The sequence below is a fragment of the Aquarana catesbeiana genome, linkage group LG04, assembly GCF_042186555.1.
Source record: "Aquarana catesbeiana isolate 2022-GZ linkage group LG04, ASM4218655v1, whole genome shotgun sequence".
Taxonomy (NCBI): domain Eukaryota; kingdom Metazoa; phylum Chordata; class Amphibia; order Anura; family Ranidae; genus Aquarana; species Aquarana catesbeiana.
The window spans coordinates 548,483,796-548,500,506 of NC_133327.1; the positions used below are offsets into that span (position 1 = coordinate 548,483,796).

At 40.4% G+C, this 16,711-nt stretch overlaps 1 protein-coding gene across 3 annotated transcripts in view; it reads left to right on the forward strand.

Annotated features, from left to right (window-relative positions):
- SIPA1L2 (signal induced proliferation associated 1 like 2) overlaps positions 1 to 16,711 on the forward strand; it is a 330,522-nt gene that overhangs the window by 202,283 nt on the left and 111,528 nt on the right. For all 3 annotated transcript variants that reach the window (XM_073627936.1, XM_073627938.1, XM_073627937.1), the window contains exon 10: positions 15,655 to 15,912. In XM_073627936.1, coding sequence (XP_073484037.1) covers positions 15,655 to 15,912 — 258 coding nt within the window. The remainder of the gene's footprint in view (positions 1 to 15,654; positions 15,913 to 16,711) is intronic.

Below are 16,711 nucleotides of genomic sequence, written 5' to 3' on the forward strand. Positions count from 1 at the left end.
TTTTTTAAGCGGGACCGTATGAGAGCTGGGGGGTCTGTGCCACCCAGAGTAATGTAGCCTTCATCTGTCTTCTCAGGGACTCTAGCTATGGATACGGTTATGGTTATGATTCTACCCTTACGGGATCCCACCTAGTGTTGCCACCTGTCCGGGATTCACCTGGACAGTTCGAGTTTGGAATCATGTGTCTGGGTTTCAAACTGCCTGAAACTCGGATATATTATTCAGACTGGACTATGGCCTCCCAGCAGGGTTGCCGGCTCCAGTTGTCTAAGCTGAGAGTGTCCATTACGCTCTCTTTCACACTTCCCAAAGCCAGCACTAACAATCCCCCCACATACAGATGGGAGAGGAGAGAGGGCTCGATCTGCTCCTCTTTGTTCTGCCGATAGGAGGCACAGTGCCAGGGATTGGAGTGTGGGCAGACACAAAGGGATAGGCCTCGTGTCTGCCCACACGCCAATTCCTGGCACTGTGCCTCAGAAAAGGAAAGTGGGGGCCGGAAATTTGAAGTCCAGCAGCCTCAGATACATCTGGATGACAGGTGCTGACTGCCAAGGGGTGAGTGAACTCACCATCCATCCCTGTCTGTGACCGAAGTCTCCCCCTTTCTCTCTCCTGCCTCTGAGTGAGTACACTAAGATTAATCAGGGTTCTCAGAGCACCCCTTATATCACAGTTCCCCTTTACACCAGAGGCCACAGTGTTCCCCCTTACATCAGAGTCCTCGCCGCACATCAGAATTCTCAGTGTTCCCCCTTAGATCATGGTTCCCAGAGCATCCCTTATTTTAGAGTCCCCAGCGTTCTCCCTTACATCAGAGTCTGCAGAGTCCCGCCTTACAGTGTAAGGGAACTCTGTGATTTCAGATGTAAAAGGGGAAATCTGTGAATTCAGATGTAAAGGGGAACTCTGTGGATTCAGATGTAAAAGGGGGATTCTGTGGATTCAGATGTAAAAAATTGCTATGCGCCGCTGAAGTGTTTGGGTTTGACTTGAAGAAAAGGTGGCAACCCTAATCCCACCTTTTCAGGTAAGCCTGGGTAGTCAGAAGTAGTTAGCTAGGGATTGGACCGAGTTGCACTTTAATGCTGTAATGTTCTTGAAATGCTTTAGGTAAAGTTCTTGAACTGTTCTTGAGCCTGTTCTGACATTACTTTAAAGGGGTTCATGGTGGTACCTGGTATATTGGAACAGGGTCTGTAAAGCACACATGGGGCATGAAGGAAGGCCACTACAAAGGGTTAACTCAGCTGAAAATGTATTTTTGGAGAGCAGTTGACACGGCAAGAACTGGTGGGAATGTATAGCAGCCGGTCAATAAGTGTGGTACCTTGTGAAGGTGACAGGTCCTTCAGTAGTGAGGGGGTTGGTGTTTTGGCTCCCTCCATAACAACTGGTTCCCCCAAAAGTAACCAGGACCAAACCCACGGTATGGAGAGCCCATATACCTAGCCGCATGGTATGGGAGAAAGAAGGAGTTAATTGTGAGTACGTATAAGGTCCGTGCTAGTGCGCGGCAGGACCCCATTCTGTCACTGGGACTGAGGAGGCAAAGGTATGCTGGACTGGTGGAGAGGGCATGGGCCCAGTCGCTGCAAAAGTCTGAATAACTGCAGTGGTATAGTCTGATATCCCCAAAGATAAAGCAATAGGATGTTAACATGTGAATGTGGCATAAGAACTGGTCCCAGAAATGGGGATTCCCGGACAGCAGTTAAAATATATGTAAACCCTCACCTTGTAAAACAATCCATTCAGTTTAAAATAGAAAAGGAAATGCAAAACATTTGTTTATAGATATTAAAAACATTATAAATACCTTCCCCCCCCCTTTTTTTTTTATAAGTGACCACATGATCTCTGTTCTCAGCTGTATAAGGAGCTCAGGGAGGAGAAACAGCAGCACACCGATCTTCCCAATGCATGGCTGTGCAGGAGGGGGGTTTTCATACAAGTACATGATATCGCACATATCAGGAATTTGAAATGTTGGGTTTACATATTCTTTAGAACCTGACAGTAATTCTAACCCTTCTCTATCCAAAAGGTGTTTTTTTTAACATCTTGCTTTTTGTAAACACAAAGTACAAGCCATCATATTTACTAAGGGTTCACTGACAGATTAATCTATCATTAGCCACAACATCAAGATAGTGGTTCTTACCACAAGAAGCACAAACAACAGGGAATCGTAAATCCTTAGATGTTTTATGAAGGCTTCTTTAATACTTTTCAGCCTTTTATTGATTATGGTTGGATGTGACAAGATAGCAGGACCCACTGACAGCATGTGCTGTTTGTCAATAATTTGATTTAATTTAGTCTAAATGGATATGATCATATAAAACAATATACAATATACTTAACATTTCATAGTGTAGCAGTTTATTTTTTACAAAAATGTAGTTAGGCCACCGGAAGTTAATTCTATCATGTAGAAACTGAAGTTACATTTCTGTCGCTATCATAGCTGTCACTGAAAATGCCACATCTCTCTTCTCACTTTTTCAAATATTTGTTGAGAAATAGAGTGCCATGATGTATCATAGCATTAGCTGGTAAAATAAAACTGTGACATTAGGGAGGTGTGAATTTTCTTCTCTGCAATTGCAATGTCAGACTGTGTTACTGATCTTCCATTTTCTTTTTCTACAATTGAGACTGAAAACTCTTGATTTGTCCAAGAAATCCTATTTCAATTTTAGAATTTAACTATATATGTAAGTGAGTAACACAGATGAGAACTAGCATTTTACAGGTGAACTCCAAATAACAAATGAATGCAGATTTGGATCCATCAGTACATCATTAAATCATTTTTTTTTTTTTTTTTTACATGCAAGCAGTATAAGTGCCTGAATTAGGGTTGCCACCTTTTCTTCAAGCCAAACCCAAACACTTTAGCGGGGCATGGCATTTTTTTTTTTGGCGTATACGCTATAAGATTGTAAATGACCTGGGACACTTTTGGTGGCCCCAAGGAGAGTAGTAATGTGGCGCGCAGTGCGTGTGTGTTATGCATGGAATGCAGGGGTCAGAAATATTTAATGTGCAAAATGCAGGGGTTAGATGTGTGCTGGGTGGATGCTTTGGGAGGGGAGAGGGCTAGTGCTGGGGGGATCAGATATGTGCTTGGGGATGCCTTGGGGAGGGGAGAGGGCTAGTGTTTGCATGTGGGGGGGGTTGGATGTGTGCTGAGGGGGGTGCTTTAGGAGGTTAAAGAGCTGGAGCTAGCAGGGGGGGGGGGCTCGGATATGTGTTGGGGGGTACTTTGGGAAGAGAGAGGAGTTGTGCTTGCAGGGGGGTTCTGATATGTGCTGGGGGTTCTTTGGGGAGGGAGAGGTCTTGTGCTAGAAGGGGTTTTCAGATTTCAAATCCAACCCACACTTAAAGCATAAGCCCTCTCCCCTGCCAAAGCACCCCCCCCGCACATATGCTCTTTACCCCTCTCCACATATTTTTTAAGTTGTTCTTCTTCGCAGCCACTCTCTCCTGCTCCCCTGTCCATCTACTGAGTATAATAAAAACTTTCTACAGACATCGATGAGCATGTGTCCCTCATCCTCCTGTTTGTGTGTAAACAGAGTGGAGGAGGAGGCAGCTTTGATCCCCGGTGCTGTGAAGGAGACAGGCTGCTAGCGAGGAGGGGAGACACACATCAGATGGCCGAGCAGACTTGTCACTCCTGGTACAGTCTGGTCTGAATAATGTGCCCGGGTTTCAGGCACATAAAAACCAGAACACATCATTCAAAAACCAGACTGTCCGAGTGAAAATCAAACAGGTGGCAACCCTAGCCTGAATAGAATCTGCAACTTTCACTTACAATCCACTCCACAAGCTCAGACAATGAGAGGAGAAACAGTTCAAGGAGTCAATAAGTTGTGTTGTATTGGTCATGTGCTAACAAGGGACATGCTGATAGGAAGAATGGCAAAGAGACAAGCTCATTAGTTTACTGCTTTTCACTGTCCAATACAGAGGTGATGCAAGACCTGTAAGTTTATCTAGCGCACCCCTTTAAGGAGCCGTAAGTAGAAAGGGATTCCCCACTCTGCACAGCCAGGCACACCGCATTTTCACAACACACTTTGAGGCAAGGAACAGTACAGTGCTTTTTTTGTGTTTTTATTAGGGGGTTTAACTTGGACAGGGAGAAGGGTATTTTGTGGGATGCCCACTTGACTGTAGTAGACATTTTCGGGGACAAATTTCTTCTGTACAGCTATTTACACTCCTCAGCTTCCTGTTTCACAGCACTTGCTTGAAGCACTACAACTCCCAGGACTAGCTGGCACTGTTGGACAGGTAGCAAATGCCCTTTACAGGCAGGGACCGCGAGCCCCTTGGTTGTGTAGCAAAGTCCTAGTGCCCGGCTGTCCTCCTGTGGCTACTGTTCCCAGCATCACTTCCTCAGGCACTCTCAGCCCACCTTGCTGTAGCTGCCCCTTTTTCCAGCCCTCTTAACTAAACTTCCACAGTCCTCTCAGACTGAATCTGCATCCATCTCAGACTGCTCTCACCCAGTCCTTTCAGGATGCCTCTCAGTCCTCCACAACTGTATCACTCATCAGCCCACCTGGCTGTCTTCCTCCCTGGAGATTTGCCCAGCAATGTTCTCCTACTGCTGTCCTTCTCCTGCTCCGGTGCCTCTGGTCAGGACACCCCTGTGTGTTGTGAAGAGGGTCCCTTCTGCACCCCAGCCCAGGCCTGAGATCACCCCCAGAATAGGGGGTTACCCTCAAGGACCACTGACAGCCTAACACTTCATCTCCAGCTTCCACCCGAACTCCACTGCCCCAGCTGAGCTGACCCTGAGTATTTGAGGGGGCCTGCCCCCTGCCAAACCACCTGTTGGGGATTGGCCAGGGCCCTCAGATTATCCCCGGACAGCTCCTCCTCATCTCCCATTCTTCTGAAAGTTTTCAGCAAGGTCTCATCCAGTCCTCCCTAAGTCACTAATCCTGACCCAGATAAAAACACAGGCTTGGCTGCCAGCCAAGCCTGAGCAAATTTTCCCACACTAGCAGAAAACCTATTTTAGCACACTAGAGGGTGATGCATTTAACTTAGAGTTACTAAACCCTCAACAATAAAATAAGTCTGTATATGCAGTAAAGCATGCTTGGTATACTCACTGTGGAACCTAAGGGGTTAATCCTCTGCATTGTGTAAAAAGGCTGTTTGATCCTATCTTCTCTGATCTTCCCCTTCTTCCACAGTCCCCAACCCATCTGCTGATAGTACAGAGCCTTGGGGGCACTCTGCATATGCTCAGTTCGGTGTGTATTGCTAGAGAGGTTTTTTTTCCTTACGAGGGTGCATGTGATTGGCACAGGGCCAATCAGCACTGTCCAGACAGAGAGTCAGGGGTTTTGCAGCCTCATAGGATGATCGGAGTAGAATGAAAACTCCTCCTACAAGTTTTAACGAGAAACTGATAGAAGTCACAAGACTGCTATATACTGCTGACAAGAAAGGTATTTAGCAGTTTATATTTACTAAAATAATTGCATTTCCATGTTCTGTGTACTGTGGGAGACCAGAAATAGTGAATGCAGGGTCCTGGGTTTAGTAACACTTTAACTACATTAGAGAAAATCCAGATCTCCTACCTGACGGACAGAGCTGTGTAAATCTTAGAACTGGATGAAAAGAAATTGAAAACCCTTAGTAGTTAGAACAGCACACTTACTGTATGTGTATTTTATCTGTGTATTTAGCAGTTTGCCTAAATTTCAGCTTTAAGAACTTCACCTTCCCCATCTTTGAAAATGTTTAAAATATTCTGGTGTATTTACTGACTCATGTGAGGCCGTGTATGAATAGTCTGTAAAATGTTATTTCTCTGCTTTGCAGATTATTTCTGCAGATAATTGTTTGTGCGTAGGGAAGGTGTGAGCGTAAGGTCCCAAACTCCTGTAAATGTTGTTCTTAGTCATCTTTGTGTGTGCCAGCAACATGACTCACACATCAACATTGGCATCGTTTTAAAAAAGAGACCTTTACCTAGTTAAAACGTGTATAATACACTGGCGATCCCGTGTGTGATTGTGTTCTGAGCTTCTCTGATGTAAAGTTTTAACAGACTTTGAGCCTTTATAGAGGATTACAAAGTTTCAGTGGGGTGGAATTGCCAGGGTTTAATACAATCATTGCCCCTTCCATAACAAGCCAGGTACACCTGTACCGAAAACTCTCTGATTTAGCAGGGAATGGACATCTTTCGATCTGTTTGTACTCCTCTCTGTTAAACAGAAGACAGTCTAATGACCGGCTTTTGTAGAACAGTCCTGCTGGAAAACTAGCATTTGATCAGCTCTTGCAGCCAATTGCTGAACTGGGCTTGTATAACCAGCTTAAAGTGTTACTAAACCCAGGAACCTGCATTCACTATATCGGGTCTCCCACAGTACACAGAACATGGAAATGCAATTATTTTAGTAAATATAAACTGCTAAATACCATTTCTCATCAGCTGTATATAGCAGTCTTGTGACTTCTATCAGTGCATGGTTAAAGCTTGTAGGAGAAGATTTCATTCACGATTGGCCCTGTGCTAATCACATGCACCCTCCCAAGAAAAAAATAACTATCTAGCAATACACACCAAACTGAGCATATGCAGAGTGCCCCCAAGGCTCTGTGCTATCAGGAGATGGATTGGGGACTGTGGAAGAAGGGGAGGATCAGAGAAGACAGGATAAAACAACCTTTTACACAATGGGGTTTATTTACCAAAGCTTATTTGAACAAGCTGAGGTTAGAAACTGATTGGTTTCTATGCAGAAGTGAGCCCGATTTTGCACACTTTAACGTTAAAAAAACTCCTGCAAGCAGCATCTTTGGAGCTTTGGCGTGACACTCCTAAACCGCTCCTGCTCATTGAAATGAATGGGCAGCACCACCGGCAAAGCTCTGCTGCAGCAGCGCTTTGCGGGTCGTTTTAAACCTTTTTCGCCCGCTAGTAGGGGTTAAAAGCGTCCCGCCAGAGGCCAAACACCTCTGCAAAAACAACGGTAACGCACCGCTAAAGATAGCAGTGCTTTACCGCCAATGCCCCAGTGTGAAAGCGGCCTTAGTAAATCAACCCCAATGTGTAGGATTATTATTATTTAAGGTACTTAAATAATAAAAGCTCCACGCTAGCGGCCGAAAAGTGCTGCTATAATGACATTAGAACGCCGCTAGAACTAGCAGCGCTTTAGCGTCAACGCGCCCAGCGCCTCAGTGTGAAAGTGGCCTTATTACCTACATAGTATCAAAGAAGTAATTTAGTTTGGATTTACTTTTGACTAAGATTTACCAAAGATGGTGCACACAGGATCTGGTGCAGCTGTGCATCGTAACCAATCAGGTTCTAGGTTTAGTGCTCCATTCACACTTGTGTGACTTGTCATGCCACTTAGGACACATAGTCGCATGACAAGTCACAGCCTATTGTTTTCAGTGGCAACCGTTCACAGCAATGCGACTTTTCAAAGGTGCCTGCACTGCTTTGATGCGATTTTTGATGCAACTTAGCTCCAGAGATTGTAAAAGTCAGATCAAAGTCAAGCTCCAAAGTTGCAACAAAGTTTTGCACCGAAGTCGCATTGGAAATAGTGTGACTTTGGTGTCGTGCAAGTGTGAATGGAGACTTATTGTCAAAGCTTATTTGAATAAGCTGAAATTAGAAGCTGATTTGTTACCATGCACAGCTGTACGAGATTTTGTGTGAACCAGTTTTTGTAAATCTCCCCCTTAAGCCTAGTACACACAGGCAAAACTTTGGGCAGCATTGGCTGGTTCAATAGAAATCCTCCAACATTAGGTCCATGTGTACGGCAGCCAGTCTAACAGAAGGCGGCCGTTCGAGCGGCTTCTGTCGAAGGGGCATGACCGGTTCCCGATCAGCATTCTCAGTCAATGGCTAAGACTTGGAGTGTTCTTGCGGAGGGAGCCGCCTCTCTGTCAGAACACAATAGCACAGCAGGGGAGATTGCTGTACTAACATCGGATTGTTAGTGCAGCAGCTCCAACTGGAGCTGTTAGTTTTTTTTCATTCAACCCACTGGGTTGAATGAAAAAAAAACTTATAGTGTGTACAAGGCTTTAGTCTAAAAAAGTTTTAAAGTAGCTTTCGATGTATCCTTTTAGCATATCATGTTCCCTTCTTCCTAAAGCCTTACGCTAGTAAATCTGCATAATTAGCTATTATTTTTATTATTTTTCTTATCCTCTGGCACAATTATCTATGCTAATTTGCATGAGTACACTCAACGCATTCACATACTATCAGATTTTTTTTTTTTCTTGTCAAAAGAAGTTTATTGAGTATACAATGTTATAAAGATACATAAAGTAAGTTTACAAGGATCTATAAAGTAAGCTCATTGTTTTACAGTAGGGTTTATATAGGTAAATATCATGAAATTTCAAATATTAAACATTGGGTTCACGTAAACCTAAATTAAAGATATATATAATTTCCTTAGTTACTTTTGTAGGTATTTAAATGATTTATACCTACTATACATATTGTTTACAAGTAGAGTGTATATAGGTCAAATAAATTCTGATAATGAGCTTTAATTGTAAGGTGGAGAAAAGGAAAGAGAAAGAAGAAAAAGGGTTGAAAGGTAGAGGTATGGTCCACAAGGTTGTCCCGCTCGTCAGTTTATTATTCTTTTTAGTTCTCTTTGAAGCCTTAGAATGGGTGTCTCTGTAAGTCATTTAATCTGTTACCATGGCAACAGGACAGAGTCATTGAAGTTTGACAGGAACTGTTGTTTTATCCAAGGATGCCAAAGTTTTTCAAATTTTGGAATTTGATTTTGATCGATGGCTACCATCTTAGCATGGGACATTGTATTATTCATTCTGTGAATTGTTTCTGCTAGTACCAATGTAGGAGATTTCCATGCCTTGGCCACTGTTTGTTTTGCAGCCGTTATTAGTTGGATCATAAGTTTGAATTGAGAGAGTGTTAACCATTCCGGTTTTAGATTAAGTAAAGTTAAATATGGATCTGGTTGTATTATTTTTTTAAATATTTTAGATGCAATCACGAAGACTTCCTTCCAGAAGGTTTGGATTACTGGGCACGTCCACCATATGTGTAAATATGTGCCTATTTCTGGGCATCCTCGAAAACAAAGAGCTGAGGTATTAGGTGAATATTTTGCCACTCTAGCGGGTACAAGGTACCAGCGAGTTAGGACTTTATAATTTGTCTCCAGTGCTAAGATGTTGGGTGAAGATGACTTAGATGTGAGCCATATGTTAGACCAGTCCGTGTCTTCTAAAGTTTGTCCCAGGTCCTCCTCCCACCTCTGAACGTAAGAGGGTCTATTAAGATTTGCTACTCCATATAATTGATTATAAAGTGATGAAATTGTACCTTTAGCAAATGGATCTTTTGTACAGATTGATTCAAAAATGGATAATTGGGATAATGGTGTATCCCCCTTTAGGAATGGTGTATAGAAATTTTTGATTTGGAGATATCTAAATATCTCAGAGTTTGGTAGATCATATTTTTCTCTAAGCGATGGGAATGAAAGGAATGATTTAGATGCTATGAAGTCATTTAGTGTCTGAATGCCTGATATTGTCCAAGCTTTAAAAGAATTTGGGTAGATCCATGCCGGATAAAAGGCCGGATTTCTGATAAAAGAAAGGAGAGGATTGTGTGGAGATTGTAACTGATATTTGGTTTTTAGTTTATCCCAGAGAGATAAGAAGTGTTTAGTTATGGTAATATGAATTTTAAAGCGGTCTTTAGGATCAAGCCATAATAAATTTGATATTAATAGAGGGTCATTTTCTGAAGCCTCTATAAATACCCATAATGGGATTTCCTGTTTTGCATGGTATTTGGACCGACTGGCCAAATGTGCTGCTCTGTAGTAGTTAGTAAAATTAGGGTATCCCAGGCCTCCTTTATTTTTGGGAAGATGTAGTGTGTGTATAGGTATACGTGGTTTAGAAGAGCCCCATATAAACGAAGTTGCTCTTTTTTGTACTATTCTCAAAAAATAGGAAGGAATTGGAATAGGGAGGACTCTGAATAGATAAAGCAATTTGGGTAGAATAGTCATTTTGATTGCATTAATCTTCCCCATCCAGGATAAAGGAAGTTGCGACCATTGTTTTATTAGATTTGTGATCTGTCTTAATACAGGAGGATAATTGGTTGAGAATAAGTCAGAATGAGATGCTGTTAAATGAATTCCAAGATATAGGATTGATTTTTCTGCCCATGTGAATGGGAGTGCAGCCCTAGCCGGGATCAATTCCATGTTTGTGAGTGAAATATTAAGCACTAGGCATTTCTTAGGATTAATCATAAGGCCGGATAGGGCTGCAAATCCATCAAGAGCTGGTATTAAGTTAGGACCAGAGACCTGTGGTGATGATAGAAAAAGTAATATATCGTCTGCAAATATACATAATTTGTGTGTAATACCTCCTACTTCAATGCCAGTTATAGTTTGGTTTGTTCTGATGTATTGGGCCATGGGTTCGAGTATAAGGGCAAATAATAAGGGAGATAATGGGCAACCCTGTCGGGTACCTCTTTCGATATTAAAGGCTTCAGATTTGTATCCAGCATATTTTATATAGGCTTTGGGTTTATTATATAATGCTTTGATCCATGTTAAAAAGTGGGGTCCAAAACCCCATTTTTGTAATGAATATTGCATATATTGCCAGGATACTGTGTCAAATGCCCTCTTAATATCGAGAGATAGAAAACATAAAGGGATTTTCCGTTTTTTAGCAATATGTGCCAATAACACTGCCCTGCGTATATTATCGCCTGCCTGTCTATTTGGCATGAAGCCTACTTGATCTCTATGTATTAATTTTCCTATAATGCTATTGAGGCGTTTTGCTATTATTTTTGCTAATAATTTAATATCGAGGTTTAACAGAGAGATAGGCCGATAATTCACACAGGAAGTATCATCAGAAAGGGGTTTTGGGATCATACAAACAATTGCCATTAGTGTTTCTTGCCGAAAAGAATGTCCATCTAGAAGTTTGTTAAAAGTTTCAGTGAGAATGGGAGAGAGTATTTCTGAGAATGTTTTATAGTATAAAGCCGAGTAGCCGTCTGGGCCTGGTCTTTTGTTAAGTTTTAGGTCTTTTATGGCGTTAGCAACTTCATCTATAGTTATAGGCTCATCCAAACTGCTTTTTTGATTCTGAGATAACTCAGGTAAGGTTATTTTTGAGAAGAAGGATTCAGCCTCTGTAGGATTCAATTCATTGTTTGTCTTGTATAAAGTTGCGAGATGTGAGTGAAATTTATGGACTATTTTAACTGGATTACAAGTGTAAACATTTTTTGATAATTTCAAACGTATTTGTTAGTTGAATTTAATGCCCGAGCCAAATATGTACCTGGTTTGTTTGTATTCATGTAGAAATTGTGTTTGGAGCGTTTGAGGGATTTATCAACTGACTCAGTGAGAAATAGATCGTATTCCAAATCTAGATTTTTCCAGATGAGATTTTGTACTCTGAGATGGATTATCTTGAAATGATATGTAGGCTGCAAAAATTAAAATTGAGTTCTAGTTTTTTTGCTAGATTTTTGCGTTCCCGTTTAAATAGTGCCATTTGTCTTTGTATTGTACCACGCAAGACAGGCTTATGAGCTTCCCACAGTGTTATTGGGGAGATGTCTGTTGTATTATTAATTGATATGTATTCCTTTAAAGCTTGTTCAATGGCCATCTGATGTAGTGGGTGTTTGAGCATTATGTCCGGTAAGTACCACGTTGGGTCATGCGCTTTTGGTATGGCTGAGGCTATAGTAGTGTATACTGCATTATGGTCAGACCACGGAATCGGAATTATATCTGATGCAATAATTTCTGGTATCATTCCTATTGTTAGAAAAATATGATCTATTCTGGTGAAGGTTTGATGAGGGTGCGAGAAATAAGTGAATTTCTTTTTCATTGGGTTACTTTCTCTCCACGAATCTACCAGATTGTATTTGGAAAGAAGTTGAGAAAAAGGTAATCTAGAGGTTATTTTGGATGGTGTAAAAGGTGATTTATCTAGAAATGGGAGGAGGACCTGGTTCGAATCCCCACACATTATCACTGTTCCTATTTTGTGTGTATTAATCACTTGTAATATATGTGAGAGGAATGGTGTAGGTTGTTTGTTAGGAGCGTAGTAGGAAATCACCGTGATTGCTGTATCCATTATATAACCCATGAGTATCAGGTATCTACCTTCTGGGTCTTTAATTTCTGATGATAAGGTGAATGGTGTGGATCGGTGAAATGCAATTAGAGTACCCCTTTGCTTGGTACAGGCAGAAGCCGTGTAAATTTGTTGATAAAAAGGAGAAATATATTTTGGAGTAGAATCTTTGGTGAAGTGTGTTTCTTGGAGGCATACTATGTGAGCCTTCTTGTTATGGAAAGTACGGAAGGCTTTGGTCCTTTTTTGAGGGACATTTATTCCCTGAACATTCAGGGAAAGTATATTCAGTGGTGCCATGGCAATAGATCAAATAGTTTTGACTTACTTTTTGTTATGCAGAGCTGACTGCGCAGATCAACCTGTGTGGACTGAAGAGATGAATAGATAGAAAAGAAACCAGTGAATTCTGGAGTAAAGAGTAAACAAAAAACATATGAGATTAGATGATAGATTGTATAAGTTATTTTTTGCAAGTAATCACAATTTACCCGTGAAAGAGAATAAATATCTCTCTCAGGGGAATAAGTGCCTTCGTCACACTCCCACATAATATGGTTGGGAGAATGAGGAGGGCTAATGGGGGTACACGGATCTTCCGCTTACAGGAGAGAAGTGCTATGTCAAAAGACATCAAAATGATGTTTCATTAATTGGAGTGCAGAATATAGTTTTTGTTGAAATTATTTATTCCAGGGTGGTTGTATATGGTTAGTCTTGCCCTAGGCTAAATAATTCAGTTAGAAAGGTACTGTTAATAACTTTGGTATTGATGAAGATAGTTTGAATTATTTTGGGATTTTAACCCTTTTAGAGTAAACAATTACATATTTTATTCATATGTAACTGTTTAGATATGTTAACTCATAAAATTGAGGTTGTATTGCTTCAGATTAGAATAAACAAAAACATAATTCTAGGAACTAGTTAGGTAATAATATATTTGTTTTAAGAAAAGAAAGAAAAAGCTTCCATTACTTCTGGATTATTGAACATATTTGTCCTAAAAAGTAATAAATCTATTGTTATTACCTGATAATATATAACTGAACAAGAATTTCCTTATTTCACTTATATATTCTAAGGCTATATGAATCAGAAGTAATAAGAAATATAACTGGAATGTAACATGATCCCACACAGTGTGTGACTATCAGAATGCAGTTACATTCAGTTATAAATACAGGTTTTTTATAGAGAACCATCTCTTAGTATAATAAATGAAGAGATATCAGGAATTAGGATGTCAGTCCATTGAATCTTCTTGGTCCATGGATGATGTGGCATAACGGCCTCTTTTGTGAGAATGATGATTCCCATTTTGTTCTGAAATTTTCTGGGTGCTGTCTGAAGGTGAAGATGATGCCATTCTTCTGCGTGTGGGAGTGTTGCTGCTTGTGGGTTCTGTCAGATTTAATTTTAAAAGGGTTTGTTGTAGTTCATCTGCTGATCTGCTTCTGTAAATTGTACCTTGGTAGTTAAATCTGACTGAAAAGGGGAAGCCCCATTGATACATAATGTTGTGGCGTTGCAGTTCCATTAGTTGGGGTTTCATGGATCGTCCTTTAGTAATAGTAAGTTGGGATAGGTCAGCAAAAATTTGATAATTGTGTCCTTGAAAATTAAGTTCCTTTTTTTCTCTTGCAGCAATTAGTATTTGTTCTTTCGTTCTGTAATAATGAAATTTTGTGATTATATCACGTGGGGGTCCATCTTTCTTTTTGGCTGTGAGGGCTCTGTGTACTCTGTCCAGTTCTAAACGTTCAATAGGGATATCTGGCTTTAGTACTTGTAATAGAGCAGTAATAGTAGATTGCAGGTCTGTCACAGTTTCAGGTATTCCCCTTATGCGCAAGTTTGAACGTCTGGCTCTATTTTCGTAATCTTCGAGCTTAGTTTGAAGTATTAAATTCTCTTCTTTTAATTGTTCCAATTCTGTTATATTTTCTTGGGTTGTAATTTCAATTTCATCCATTTTTATTTCTAGGGCTGCGGTGCGGTTTCCCAGCTCTCTTATTTCTTTGGCTAGGCTTTTTGTTATTTGGTCTGAGGTTTGTTTTAAAGCCTTATGAAGCATCTTTTCAAATTGTAATAATATTACTGGGGATACTGAGGAGGCTTGTGGAGAAGTTTGTGAGAGGATTTGTTCTGTATCTGACTCAAATGGAGAGTCTTGCTGTGACATTTTCTGTCTGTGAGAGCGCCCTGATGCTGTATCTTGTGAGGTGACTGGAGCTGCTTCAGCTGCAGTGAGTGCCTGTGAGCTCTTTGTGAGGTGATTTTTATTTCTGCCACGGTTTCCTCCCAGTACCATATTTCCTGCCCAAACTTTCACAGTTTGTTCCCAGGGGCAAAAAGGTTCAAATGGATACCTTTTGAGTCTGCAGGCTCCGCTTTGTCCTTCTCTTCTCTCCTCAGCGGTGTGGAGCTCTAACAATGCATGTCTGCTCCGCTAGGCTCCGCCTCCTGCCCCCCATACTATCAGATTTTTAATCTAAAGACTCGTACACACTATAAGAAAATCGGGCGAACATTTTAATGTGAAGGAAGTTTCGTACGATTTTCATATAGTGTGTACACAACTTTCGACAACCGATTCCGAATTTTTGTACAAAAATTCCTGAAGGGACAAACTCCAAAATTTTTCTTGTAAGGGATTTTCAATTAATGTGTACCGTTTTCGTGCGATTTTCATACAGGAAAAATCAGAAAAGAAAGACTGCCCATGATCAAAAACAAAAAAAAAAGCCTTTGTCGTACGAGAATTTTTGTACAAATTTTCGTTCATCTCTTTCTGAACAACGAGGAAAATCAGACGATCGTTTGCCTGGTTTTCTTATAGTGTGTACCTCACTTTAGTAAGGTCTGGTTTGTTATGGTAACACACTGTACCAGTTTTACTACAGATGCACAGTGACCCCTGTACTGCAGTGCTTTGTGGTGCCATGTGTGGTGTCATGTTAAATAGCATCCAAACACACTAACAAATTGCACACCAGCTCATATGCTTTGTAATACACCACGGCACACAGATTCAAACAATTTGTGCATAAAAAAAATCATTCTGGGTGCACGACAGCCTATTTGAAACAATTGGGCTTCTTAAGGCAATTCAGGTAAAACACATGATAATGCACATTTAACGCAGATGTATTAAGACAATGCACCAATGTGAGCCAGCCATTAATCAGGCCTGTGGAACCTCCTCAACCTGCAAGAGCTTCACAATTCGAACAACTTGATCTTCGTTGTGTGCAGTAAGTACAGCTTTCACCAGCTAATTCTAGACCTTTCAGCATTATGAGTACTGAATATTGAGCTTTTTTTTTTTTTTTTTTTTTTTTATTGTTATTATGATTTCCGAAATTAAGCTATATATTTTATAATAGTGAATTGTGCGGCTGCATTAAAAATCTTAACTTCTTGTTCATTCTGATCACACAGGGGTTTTTCAGAACTTTGCCGAATGCCAGTGGTGGAATATAAAGTTGATAATGAAGGCACGCCGTGTGAATATAAAACTCCCTTCAGACGCAATACTACCTGGCACCGTGTACAGAATCCGGTCGGACAGCTTAATTCTTGTGCCTCTCCAGTTTTAGGAAGTACTGACAGGCTGCATTGCCAGCAATTTCTTCAACAATCGCAGCCTGGTATTCCTCGTAGCACATCATTTGGCAGAAAGATGTCAGATAGTACAAGGTAATGTTTATTTAGTGATGAATTTATAAACATTTTTTACCCAATTATTTTTTATAAAAATGCATTTATGATATCAGTCAATATGATCAATATGAAGTATTTATAAATTAAAAAGACTTGCAGTTTATTTTATTTTTATGTCATTTTAAAGTGTATCAAGCAACAAATATTCCTTTTGCCAGGGAACCACATCTGTACAAAAAATTAAATAATGCTAATAAAAAAAAAACTCCTGTGCTGCTATGTCCTATTTAACCACTTCAGCTCCGGAAGGTTTTATCCACTACCCAACCAGGCCATTTGTTGCGATACAGCACTATTTTAACTGGCAATTGTGCGGTCGTCTGACGCTGTACCCAAATAAAATTGTTGCCCTTTTTTCCCCCACAAATAGAGCTTTCATTTGGTGGTATTTGATCACCTCTGCGGTTTTTATTTTTTGTGCTATAAACAAAAAATACCGACAATTTTGAATAAAAAACAATATTTGTACTTTCTGCTTTAAAACATTCCCAATAGAAAAATGTAAAAAATCTAATTTCTTCATTATTTGGGCCAAAATGTATTCTGCTACATATTTTTGGTAAAAAAAAAAATCCCAATAAGCATATATTGATTGGTTGGTGCAAAAGTTATAGCAGCTACAAACTTTGGTATAGATTTGGGGACTTTTTATTTTTGTATTGCTTTTACTAGTAATGGTGGCGATCAGCGATTTTTAGCGGGACTTCGCCATTGCGGCGGACAAAATTGGACACTAAGTGACACTTTTTGGGGACCAGTGACACCAATACAGTGA